The sequence below is a fragment of the Rhinoraja longicauda genome, chromosome 19 (assembly GCF_053455715.1).
Source record: "Rhinoraja longicauda isolate Sanriku21f chromosome 19, sRhiLon1.1, whole genome shotgun sequence".
Classification (NCBI taxonomy): Eukaryota; Metazoa; Chordata; class Chondrichthyes; order Rajiformes; family Arhynchobatidae; genus Rhinoraja; species Rhinoraja longicauda.
The window spans coordinates 33,231,274-33,243,642 of NC_135971.1; the positions used below are offsets into that span (position 1 = coordinate 33,231,274).

The window sequence follows — 12,369 nt, forward strand, 5'->3', positions numbered from 1 at the left end:
AAAGGAAATATGTGGGGTCAGTGTTGTTGTTGACACAGAGAGGTGGTGGATATCTGACAGGGGTAATGGTGGAGACTGATATGATAGTGGTGAAGTGGCATTTAGATAAGCACATGCAGGGAATAGAGGGATATGGATCAGGTTCAGGCAGAGGGGAGTAGTTCAACTTGCCATACTGTTCAGCACAGACTTTGTGGGCTGAAGGGCCGGTACCTGTACTATATATTTGTCAACGTTCTTGCTCACACAGTCAATATCCCTTTTGAAGTTTCCTTGTATCACATCACAACCTCACCTTTTCCTTCCACCAGCTTTTCCCATTGCCGCCCGTTTATCTCCCTCCTAGGTAGGAAGAGGGATGAGACCCTGCGGAGTGAACACAGGGAGTTAGGCGAAAGGCTAAAGTGTGGGACCTCCAGGGTAGTAATCTCTGGTCTGCTCCCAGTGCCACGTGCCAGTGAGGGCAAGAATGGGAATATAGGACGTGAATGAGCAGCTGAGGAGTTAGTGCAGGGGCAGGGATTCAAATGTTTGGACCATTGGGATCTGTTCTGGGGCAGAGGTGACCTGATGAAGAGAGATCGTCAAGTCAAGTCAATTTTATTTGTATAGCATATTTAAAAACAACCCACGTTGACCAAAGTGCTGTACATCAGATCAGGTACTAAGAACGAACATACAATGGCACACAAACATAACAGCACATACATAAACAATTCACAGCGCCCCCTCAGAGGGCCTCAAACGCTAGGGAGTAGAAATAGGTTTTGAGCCTGGACTTAAAGGAGTCGATGGAGGGGGCAGTTCTGATGGGGAGAGGGATGCTGTTCCAGTCTAGGAGCTGCAACCGCAAAAGCGCGGTCACCCCTGAGCTTAAGCCCAGACCGAGGGATAGTCAGTAGCCCCAAGTCGGCCGACCTGAGGGACCTGGAGATAGAGTGGTGGGTTAGAAGATTTTTTATATAGGGGGGGGGGGGGCAAGCCCGTTTAGGGCTTTGTATGTGAGTAGGAGGAGCTTGAAGTTGATTCTGTACCGTACAGGGAGCCAGTGGAGAGAGGCCAGAATCGGGGTGAAGTGGTCCCTTTTACGGGTACCCGTCAGGAGTCTCGCTGCGGCGTTTTGGACCAATTGCAGGCGGGACAGGGAAGATTGGCTGATCCCAGTGTATAGGGAGTTGCAGTAGCCTAGGCGAGAGGAAATGAATGCGTGGATGATTTTTTCAATGTCGTCAAATTGGAGGAATCGTTTGATTTTAGCTATGGTACGAAGATGGAATAAGCTGGCTTTTACCACAGCGTTGACTTGCTTGTCAAACTTTAATGCAGAGTCAAATAGGTTGCAGCTGAACTACTGGGGAACCAATATCCTGGCAAGTATGTTTACTAGTGCTGATCGGGTTGGTTGTTAACTAGATTGGCAGGGGGATGTGATCCACAGCAGGAGTGATACAGGTCAGGCTAGAGGTTGATGAAAGCAAGGTCTGTAAGCAGGAGCAAAGCTGGGAGTGAGGATTAATTCGCATCTATTTCAATGCAAAAGGCATGATGGGTGAGGCGGATGAGAACAGGGCCTGGATAGGTACGTACGTGCGACTGGAATGTTGTAGCCTTTGTGGAAGCCTGGTTAAGGGAGGGACAGGACTGGCAGCTTAATGTTTCAGGAACAAACACAAAATGCTGGAGTAACTCGGCAGGTCAGGCAGCATCTCTGGAGCAATGGAATAGATGACGTTTCTGGTCAAGACCTTTCTTCAGACCTGAATTACTTTATTCAATTATGATTCCTTTTCTCCAGGGATGCTACCTGACCCCCTGAGTTATTCCTGCATTTTCTGTCTATCGTTGGTGTAAACCAGCATCTCAGCAGGTCTGAAGAAGGGCCTCGACCCGAACGTCACCTATTCCTTTTCTCACGAGATGCTGTCTGAGCCTCTGAGTTACTTTTGTGTCTCAATTCCTTGCTACACATTAACGTTTCAGGGTACAGATGCTGAAGGCGAGATAGAGGTAAGGGTAAAAGAGAAGGGGCAGTTGCTTTACTGATTAAGGAGCTCTTCATGGCGATTATTTGGGGTGACGTTAATGATGATTCGTCCAGTTAGGCTCTATGGGTGGAGCTGAGAAATTTAAAGGGAATGATCACCTTGTTGAGAGTGTACTACAGGCTGCCAAATAGCCAACATGATGAAGAGCTAATATGCCAGGAGATTGCAGGAAGTTGCGAGAATAATAAGGCTGTCATAGTAGGGGATTGTAACCTTCCCAATATAGACGAGGAATGCCATAGTCTCAAGGGCTTAGACCGGATGGAATTTGTCAAATGTGTTCAGGAAAGTCTCCTGAGCCAATATGTAGAGGATCCTACAATGCAGTGGACAAAGCTTGACCGACTCTCAGGAAACTTGGACGGGCAAGTGACTGAAGTGTTGGAGAGTGAGCATTTTGGGACATCGATCACAATTAAATTAGCTTTATAGTTACGGATAAGAGCAGGCCTGCTCTTCAAGTTAATGTTCTGAACTGGGGCAAGACCAACTTTGATGATATCAGAAGATAGGTACAAACTGCTGGAATAGCATAGAAAAATACGTGCAGGAGTGGGCCATTCGGCCCTTTGAGCCAGCACCACCATTCAATATGATCATGGCTGATCATCTAAAATCAGTACCCCGTTCCTGAGTTTTTCCCCATATCCCTTGATTCCTTTAGCCCTAAGAGCTAAACATAACTCCCTCTTGAAAACATCCAGTGAATTGGCCTCCACTGCCTTCTGTGGCAGAGAATTCCACAGATTCACAACTCTCTGAGGAAAAAGTTTTTCCTCATCTCAGTCCTAAATGGCCTACCCCTTATTCTTAAACTGCGACCCCTGGTTCTGGACTCCCCCAACTTCCAGAACATTTTTCCTGTAACTCAGTGGGTCAGGCAGCATCTCTAGATAGAAGAAATGGGTGATCTTTCAGGTCGAGACCCTTCTTCAGACTGAGAGTCTGGGGAGAGGGAGGCACAGATATAAGGAAAGGCAAGGCGTGAAGACGAGACATCAAAGGGGGTGGAGGTCAAGGAAAATGTAGCATAGATCATTGTTAGTGAGGGGAAGGAGACAACAAAGCATACAGAGATAAAATTTCATCAGGGGGAGAGTCAGACTGGTCAGAGCACTGGCAGAGGCAGACTTGTAAAAGTTGATTGGAGCAGGCTGCAGGCAAAGGGATGGCCGGACAGTGGGATGCTATTAAGAGTGTGATGGTAAAAGTTGAATGCAGGCATTTTCCTGTTCAAGTGAAGGGCAAGGCAGGTGGGAGTAAGAAAGCCTGGATGACGAGGGAAATTGAAACTCTGTTCAGGAAAAAGCACGGGACATGTATAGGGAGCTCGGATCAAGTGTATCCCTAGAGGAGTTCAGAGGACTAAGCATACTTAGAAAGGAAAACAGGAGGGAAAAACGGGGGCAAGAGAGTGCTCTGGTAGATACGATAGAGAATTCAAATGTATTGTACAAGTACATAGAAACATAGAAAATAGGTGCAGGAGTAGGCCACTCGGCCCTTCGAGCCTGCACCGCCATTCAATATGATCATGGCTGATCATCCAACTCAGTATCCCGTACCTGCCTTCTCTCCATACCCCCTGATCCCTTTAGCCACAAGGGCCACATCCAACTCCCTCTTAAATATAGCTAATGAACCGGCCTCAACTACCTTCTGTGGCAGAGAATTCCACAGACTCACCACTCTCTGTATGAAAAATAACTTTCTCATCTCGGTCCTAAAAGACTTCCCCCTTATCCTTAAACTGTGACCCCTTGTTCTGGACTTCCCCAACATCGGGAACAATCTTCCTGCATCTAGCCTGTCCAACCCCTTAAGAATTTTGTAAGTTTCTATAAGATCCCCCTTCAATCTTCTAAATTCCAGCGAGTACAAGCCGAGTCTATCCAGTCGTTCTACATATGAAAGTCCTGCCATCCCAGGAATCAATCTGGTGAACCTTCTCTGTACTCCCTCTATGGCAAGAATGTCTTTCCTACATTGAATACATTGAGGGAATGTGAGAGAAAGAAATAGAGAACTAGAGAGAGAATAGGGACCGTCAGAAATCAAAGTGGTCATCTACAGTATGTGAGGAGCTGCAGGAAGTGAGCAAGGTCTTCAATGAGTGGAAACAGAGATCTGCAGATTAAAATTGTCCCTAGTGGGTGTAGGATAGTGTTAATGTGCGGGGATCGCTGGGCGGCATGGACCCGGTGGGCCGAAGGGCCTGTTTCAGCGCTGTATCTCTAAAAATCACAAAGGAGTCACGATCCAAAACATCATCTATCCATGTTTTGCAGAGATGCTGCCAGACCTGCTGAGTTACTCCAGCACTTTGTGTCCTTTTAGCTCTTCAATGAGTATTTCTCCTCTATTTTTACTGTCAAGAAGGACATGTAAACTGGGGAAGTCGGGACAGCTAATGGAGATGTCTTGAGGACAATCTGTTTTGCCGTTGAGGAGGTGCTGGATATAGTGAGGCACATGGAGGTAGATAAATCTCTCGGGCCTGATCAGACGTAGCTGACATTTTGGTAAGCTGGAGAGAAAAAACCGCAGGAGCCTCTTGGAGACAATACGAATCATCGTTAGACACGGGTGAGGTGCCGGGTGACTGGAGGGTGGCTAATGCTGTGCCTCTATTTAAGAAGGATTTCAAGTAAAAGCCTAGGAACTATATACCAGTTGGCATTACATCTGTTGCAGGCAAGTTACTGGAAAGGATTCTGAGGAATAAGATATATGCATTTGGATCGACAAATGGGGGAGCGTGTCTCACAGATTTCATTTGGGTTCTTTAAACCCAGAAGGTTGATGAGGGCAAGGCCGTACATGTTGTCTTTGTGCACTTTAGTAAGGCCTTGGATAAGGTTCCGCACGTTAGGCTGCTCTGGAGGTTAGATTGCATGTCATCCAGGGAGAGATAGCTGACTGGATCCAGAATTGGCTTCATGGAAGGAAGCAGAGTGTGGTCGTGCTGTGTCGTTTTTCAGATAGGAGGCCAGAGACTTGTGTGTCTCAGGGATTGGTGCGAGACCCATTGCTGTTTGTGGTTTATATTAAAACAATGGGCCATACAGTGGCACATCGGTAGAGTTGCTGCCCTACAATGCTTGCAGTTCCGGAGACCCGACTACGTGTGCAGTTTGTACGGAGTTTGTACATTCTCCCCATCACCACAAGGGTTTTCTCCGAGATCTTCGGTTTCCTCCCACACTCCAAAGACGTACAGGTTAATTGGCTTGGGTTTGTAAACTTGGTGTGAATGTAAATTGTCCCTCGTGTGTGTAGGCTTGTGTTACTGTGCGGGGATCGCTGGTCGGCGCCGGCTCGGTGAACTAAAGGGCCTGTTTCCGTGCTGTATCTCTCAAAACTAAAGCTAAACTAAAATAATTAAAAACTAAAACAAAAACAATTTGGATGAGAATATCCAAGACAAGATTAGTAAGTTTGTAGCTGACATTATAGTAGGTAGTATAGTGGACAGTGAAGAGGGTTGTCACAAATTACAGCAGGATCTTGATCAGCTGTAGAATGAGTGAGCTGAAGAATGAGTAATGGAGGTCAATGTTGGTATGAGATGTTGCATTTTCAGAAGTCAAACCAGGGCTGGACCTTCACAGTGAATGGCACGGTTCATGTAGTGTTGTATAGCAGAGGGGTCTAGGGATACAGGTGCACAGTTCCCATGAAAGTGACGACACAGGTAGATAGTGTGGTAGAGAAGGCTTTCAGTATATTAACCTTTCTTCAGTCGGGGTACTGAGTATAGAAGTTGGGATAGTTTTGTAGGAAAATAATTGCAGTTGGGATGTTCTGTTACAGTTGTACAAGACATTAGGGAGGTCCCATTTGGAGGATTGTGTTTACTTTTGAGCACCCTGCTTAGGAAGGATGAATCACAGAGGTTCTCGACACGATACGTCACCCATTCCTTCTCTCCAGAGATGCTGCCTGGCCCGCTGAGTTACTCCAGCATTTTGTGATACCACTGCTTAGGAAGGATGTTAATAACCTGGAAAGAGTGCAGAGCAGATTTACGAGGAGGTTGCCAGGATGTGAGGGCCTGAGCTATGGGGAAATATTGGGCACACAGGCACTTTATTTTCCAGAGCGCAGGAAGCTGAGGTTGTGAGTGATCTTACAAAGCTGTTTAAATTCATGAGAAATTGATAGGAAGAAATCACAGAGACTTTTACCCATGATTGGGGAATCAAGAACCAGAGATCATAGGTTTTAGATGAAGAGGGGAAAGAATTAATAAGAATATGAAGGGCAACATTTTTCACTCAGAGGGTGGTGGGCGTATGGAATAAATTGCCAGAGGAGGTAGTTAAGGCAGGTACAATAACAACATTTAAAGGACACTTGGGCAGGTACATGGATAGGAAAGGTTCAGCTGGACATTACCCAATACAGGCAAATTGGACTAGCTTGGATGGGACATCTTGGACAGCATGGATAAATTGAGGCAAGGGGCCTGTTTCTGTGCTGTATGAATGCCCATACTCCCCTCCCCCTGCCCCCCACCCCCACAGTCACCCCGTCACCACCCCCCTGCACCACCACAACCCTATCATGGAATAGATAGTTTGGATGCATAGAGTACTTCACCCAGATTAGGGGAATCAAGAACCAGAAGACACAGGTTTAAGGTGAGAGGGGAAAAATTTAATAGGAACCGGAACCACTCACTGAGTGGTGGGTATATGGACAAGCTGTCAGAGGAGGGAGTTGAGGCAGGGACATAGAAATCATACTGAAGATAGACACAAAATGCTGGAGTAACTCAGCGGGACAAGCAGCATCTCTGGAGAGAAGGAATGGGTGACGTTTCGGGTCAAGACCCTTCTTCAGCCTGATGTCAGAGGAATGCACGGTAAAATGTAGTCAGAGACAATAATACTGATGGGTGAACTGGGAAGGCGGAGTGGTTGGAAAGAGAGGGAAAGCAAGGGCTACTTGACGTTAAAGAAGTCAATGTTCAAACTGCTGCGGTGTAAGTTACCCAAGTGAAATATGAGGTGCTGTTCCTCCAATTTGCGTTGGGCCTCACTCTGACAATGGAGGAGGCCCATGACAGAAAAGTCAGATTGAGAATGGGAGGGGGAAATTAAAGTGCTGAGCCACCCGGAGATCAGGTAAGCTTAGGCAGTCTGGGCGGAGGTGTTCAGCGAAACGATCGCCGAGCCAGCTTTTGGTCTCGCCGAAATACAAGAGCTGACACCTGGAACTGCGGATACAGTATGTGGTTGGAGGAGGTGCAAGTGAACCTCTGCCTCACCTGAAGACTGTCGGGGTCCTTGGACGGAGTTGAGGGGGGAGGTAAAGGGAGAGGTATTGCATCTCCAGCGGTTGCAGTGGAAAATACCTGGGGAGAGGCTGGTTTGGGTGGGAAGGGACGAGTTGACCAGGGAGTTGCAGAGGGAACGGTCTCTGCGGAAAGCAGAAAGGGGTGGAGATGGGAAGATGTGGCCAATAGTGGGATCCCGTTGAAGGTGGCAAAAATGTGGGAGGAATATATGCTGTATGGGACGGTTGATAGGGTGGAAGGTGAGGACAAGGGGGTCTCTGTCCTTGCGACGAATGGGGGGAGGGGCAGCAAGAGCTCAGCTGCAGGATATCGAGGAGACCAGAGTGAGAGCCTCATCTATAATGGAAGAGAGGAACCCTCATTCCCTAAAGAAATCATGCTGTTGGGTTGCATCACAGCTTGGTTTGGGAAGAGCTCTGCCCATGCCTGCAAGTAATTGCAAAGAGTTGTGCAAAAGTAGCCCAGTCCATCACACAGACCATAAGACAAGGGAGCAGAATTAGGTTGTTGAACCCATCAAGTCTACTCCACCATTCAATCTATCTTTCCCTCTCAACCTCATTTTCCTGCCTGTAACCTTTGACACACTTACCAATCATGAATCGATCAATCTCTGCTTTAAAAATACCCAAAGACGGCATCCACAGCTGCCTGCGGCAATAAATTCCACAGATTCATCACCCATTTGCTAAAGAAATTAACACTAGGCTCCCCGCTACTGGCTCCATCTGCATGTCACGCTGACTCGGGAAAGCAGTCAACATATCAAAGAATTTTGCATGCCCCTCTTTCCTTCTCCTCCCCGTTGGGTCAAAGATACAGAAGCTTGAAAGTATGCTCTACCAGACTCTGAAAAGGTTATTCCCATCTGGTGTCAGGTTTCTCAATTGTCCTTCCATAAGCTGGGGTACAGTTTGATTTTGTTCAACCTCATTGCAGACCTCGGACTTTGTCTCTGAAACTGTTGCTCTACAATGCGGAAAACTATACCCTGCTCTCTGTATCTTTCCCTCCCCTACATATTATACCCGAGTTTGCCTTGATTGTGTTTATGTGTAGTATTATGCAGACAGCACAGTGGTGCAGATAGGGTTTCTGCTTTACAGCCCCAGAGACCCAGGTTCGATCTTGACTACGAGTAATGTCTGTACACAATTTGTACGTTCTCCCTCTGACTGCGTGAGTTTCCTCCCACACTCCAAAGATGTACAGGTGAGTAGGGTAATTGGCTTTACTAAGTTATAAAATGATCCTTGGTATGTAGGATAGCGTTAGTGTAGGGGTGATCACTGGATGGCACAGATTTAGTGGGCCGAAGGGTCTGTTTCTGTGCTATATCTCTAACATCTAAAGTAAATCCGAATTTGATTGGACAGCATGCAAAACAATGTATAGGAAAGAACTGCAGATGCTGGTTTAAATCGAAGGTTGGCACAAAATGCTGGGGTAACTCAGCAGGTCAGGCAGCATCTCTGGAGAGAAGGAATGGGTGACGTTTCGGGTCGAGACCCTTCTTCAGACTTTTTATTAGCAGAAACAATGGGTCTGCCAGGGCGGTTCTGTTTGTGGATTTTGGGGAGAAGATAAAATCGAGCCGTGCAGGGCTGGGAAACGATAAGGTTGGAGGCTTTAGAGGGCAGAGAGCCGGAGGTAATGACATCAGAAATGGTGTGTGATATTAAGGTCTGGTGCTCGTCTGTGGGATCATGGTCCAAGGTTAAATAGGAGGAGATGTCTGAGAGTTGTCGTCTGGCCTCAGCGCGGTAGAGGTCAGTGCGCCAGACTACCACGGCACCTCCCTTGTCAGTGGGTTTAATTATCAAGTCGGGGTTGCTGCAGAGTGAGCAGAGGGCTGTACGTTCAGGGAGGGAGAGGTTAGAGTTAGTAAGGGGAGCAGAAAGTTTGAGGCGATTGATGTCCTGCCAGCAGTTGGAAATGAAAATGTCTAAAGAAGGTCGATGGCCATCCGGGGGAGTCCAAGAGGAGGGGTCTGTTGGAGACGGGAGAAGGGGTCATCACTGGGTGGTGAGGATTCCTTCCCAGAGAAAAAGGCACGGATGCGGAGGGAACAGAAGAAGAGCTCTACATCGTGGTGGACCCGATGCCTGTCCCACTGAGTTACTCCAGCATTTTGTGTCTTCATGCAAAACAATGTTAGGTACATGTGAGAATAATAAACCTAAACCAAAAACTCAATTTGAAAGACAGTTGGACAAGTACGTGGATAGAGAAGGTTTTGAGGGATACAAAACGCGGGCAAATGGGACTAGCTCAGATGCGATATCCAGATCGGCATGGATGCGTTGGACAAAAGGTAGACACAAAAAACTGTAGTAACTCAGCGGGACAGGCAGCATCTCTGGAGAGAAGGAATGGGTGACGTTTCGGATCGAGACCCTTCTTCAGATGTGGGGCCAAAGGGCCAGTCCCCATGTTGTATGACTCTTTGAAGACACTTACTTTGTAGAAGACGGAAGCCTCCTCGATGGGGATGATGACGTGGCCTTGGTGCTCGCTGGAGCAAGAGCAGACGATGCAGATGGCACCCTGGCACTCCAGGCAGAAGAGCTTGTGTCTCTCCTGGTGCCGCTGGCAGTAGAAGGCCGGCTGTCCCTGGTGGGGCTCCAGCTTCAGCTCCTTCACACCCTCCACAATGTTGGCCAGCTTGCGGTTGGGCTTCAACCTCTTGTCCTTGAACACCTCCCTGCACTCGGGGCAGGAGTAGAAGGCATCGCCCTTCTCCCAGCTCCGCGAGATGCACAGCCGGCAGAAGTTGTGGTCGCACTCCAGGGCCACCGGCTCCTGGAAGAAATCCAGGCAGATGGAGCAGGTCACCTCGCTGTAGAGTCGACCAAGGGGTGGTAGGGAGGCCATTATCCAAGGTCCAGCCTTCTCAGTAACCTCCGTCAAAATCTGTGGAGTAAAACACAAACATCTAAATTTAGTGCCTTCCTGCGTTGTTTCATGGTTGATCAGGTGTACACGTCCTATAGGCTCCCAGTACGAATGTTCCTCTGGAGATCAGAGCTTTCAGCTTAGGCCAAAGCTCCAGCACGAAGAGAGTGGCGGCACAGTGACGCAGCGGTAGAGTTGCTGCCTTACAGCACAAGAGAACCGAGTTCCATCCTACGAGTGCAGTCTGTGCGGAGGTTGTACGTTCCCTATGTGACCACGTGGGTTGTCTCTGGGTGCTCCGGTTTCCTCTCACATTCCAGAGAGATGCAGGTTTGTAAGTTAATTGGCTTTATTGTAAATTGGCCCTGGTGGGTAGGATAGTGCTAGTGTATCACCGGTCGGCATGTACTCGGTGGGCCAAATGGCCTGTTTTCACTCTGTATCTGTAAAGTCTAAAGTCCAAGGAGTGCTCCTGCCTTGTCAGAGGCCCCATCTTTCACCTCCAACACAAGATCATAAATCCTAGTGTACGATCACTGAATTCAGAATGATTTCCTGAGCCCAGTTTCAGCGTTAAAAAAATGTTATTCAGGCAAAATGGTTAATTGGTATCAGAGCAATGCATTAAAGGATCTGCAGACCTTAACTAAAAACTGAATATATCATAGCTAATACAACGAAAAGCTGACTAATTATAACTAAAAGACTGAAGACTGAACTGGTCATTCAACTATAAACTTTCACACAGAACTCACTTTGAACACACAGCTGAAAATCAGGCTTCTTTAGCTCTATAGGATGACCTATGTATCTCTGTATCCAAGGGCCCCAGGACCTAATCTACAGGAAGAGGATGGGCGGGCTTGGACTTTATTCCTGCAGCGCAGGAGGATGAGGGGTTATCTAACAGAGGTGTATAAGATAATGATCTGCATTGACACATATATAGAAAAACTGTATCCAGTAAAAACATATACAAGCCATACACGTTCATTAGGTACTGTGAAGAGAAAATTGGGCATAGTGCAGAATATTGTATTACAGCTACAGAGAAATGGCTTGTAACATGTAACCTGGCCATTTACAACATTGGTCTTTGTACGATCGTTGTGTATGCAAACATCCTATTGTCAACACAGAAAATGTTGGAGTAATCAGAGTAACTCTCTGGGAGATAGACACAAAGTGCTGGAGTAACTCAGCGGGTCAGGCAGCATCCCAGTAGAATGTGCACAGGTGACGCTTTGTGTTGGAACCCGATGGCTGGTAATAGATGAACACATGCTGTGTCCTGCCTCTCCTCTTTTCCAGATTTATTTTCCACTCCCCACAATCAGTCGGAAGAAGGGTTATCATATCATCATATCATATATATACAGCCGGAAACAGGCCTTTTCGGCCCTCCAAGTCCGTGCCGCCCAGCGATCCCCGTACATTAACACTATCCTACACCCACTAGGGACAATTTTTACATTTACCCAGCCAATTAACCTACATACCTGTACGTCTTTGGAGTGTGGGAGGAAACCGAAGATCTCGGAGAAAACCCACGCAGGTCACGTCGAGAACGTACAAACTCCTTACAGTGCAGCACCCGTAGTCAGGATCGAACCTGAGTCTCCGGCGCTGCATTCGCTGTAAAGCAGCAACTCTACCGCTGCGCTACCGTGCCGCCTGACTAAAAACTTCATCGATCCACATTCTCCAAGGTGGAGAACCTCACATTTATCCACATTATATAGCATTTGCCATGCATCTACCCACTCACCCAACCTATCCAAATCTCCCTGCAGCCTCATAGCATGCTCCTCGCAGATCACAGTGCCACCCAGCTTTGTACTTGCACTCCTAGATCCATCTGCTCTAGAATTTACTCCAGTAAGTTCCTGTCTAATACCATTAAAGTTGGATTTGCTCCAATTCAGAATTTTAGCATGTGGGGCTGCCCTGTCTTTTTCCATCACAACTTTAATACTCTTAGAACAGTGGTTGCTGCTCCTAAAAACTTTGTTGACGGACATTTTAGTCACTTGCCCGATCCATCAACCTGTTCAAAACTTTGAACAATAAACCAATTCCCACAAAATTCAAGCTTTAGGTTTTCCCTGTGGCATAATATACTCTGTT

At 47.3% G+C, this 12,369-nt stretch overlaps 1 protein-coding gene across 1 annotated transcript in view; it reads right to left on the bottom strand.

Annotated features, from left to right (window-relative positions):
• Positions 1-10,257, bottom strand: part of LOC144602951 (uncharacterized) — a 57,448-nt gene extending 47,191 nt beyond the window's left edge. Inside the window, exon 1 of the mRNA XM_078416074.1 lies at positions 9,808-10,257. Within this exon, the coding sequence (XP_078272200.1) occupies positions 9,808-10,221 (414 nt within the window). The 5' untranslated portion in view covers positions 10,222-10,257. The remainder of the gene's footprint in view (positions 1-9,807) is intronic.
• Positions 10,258-12,369: the final 2,112 nt, after the last annotated feature.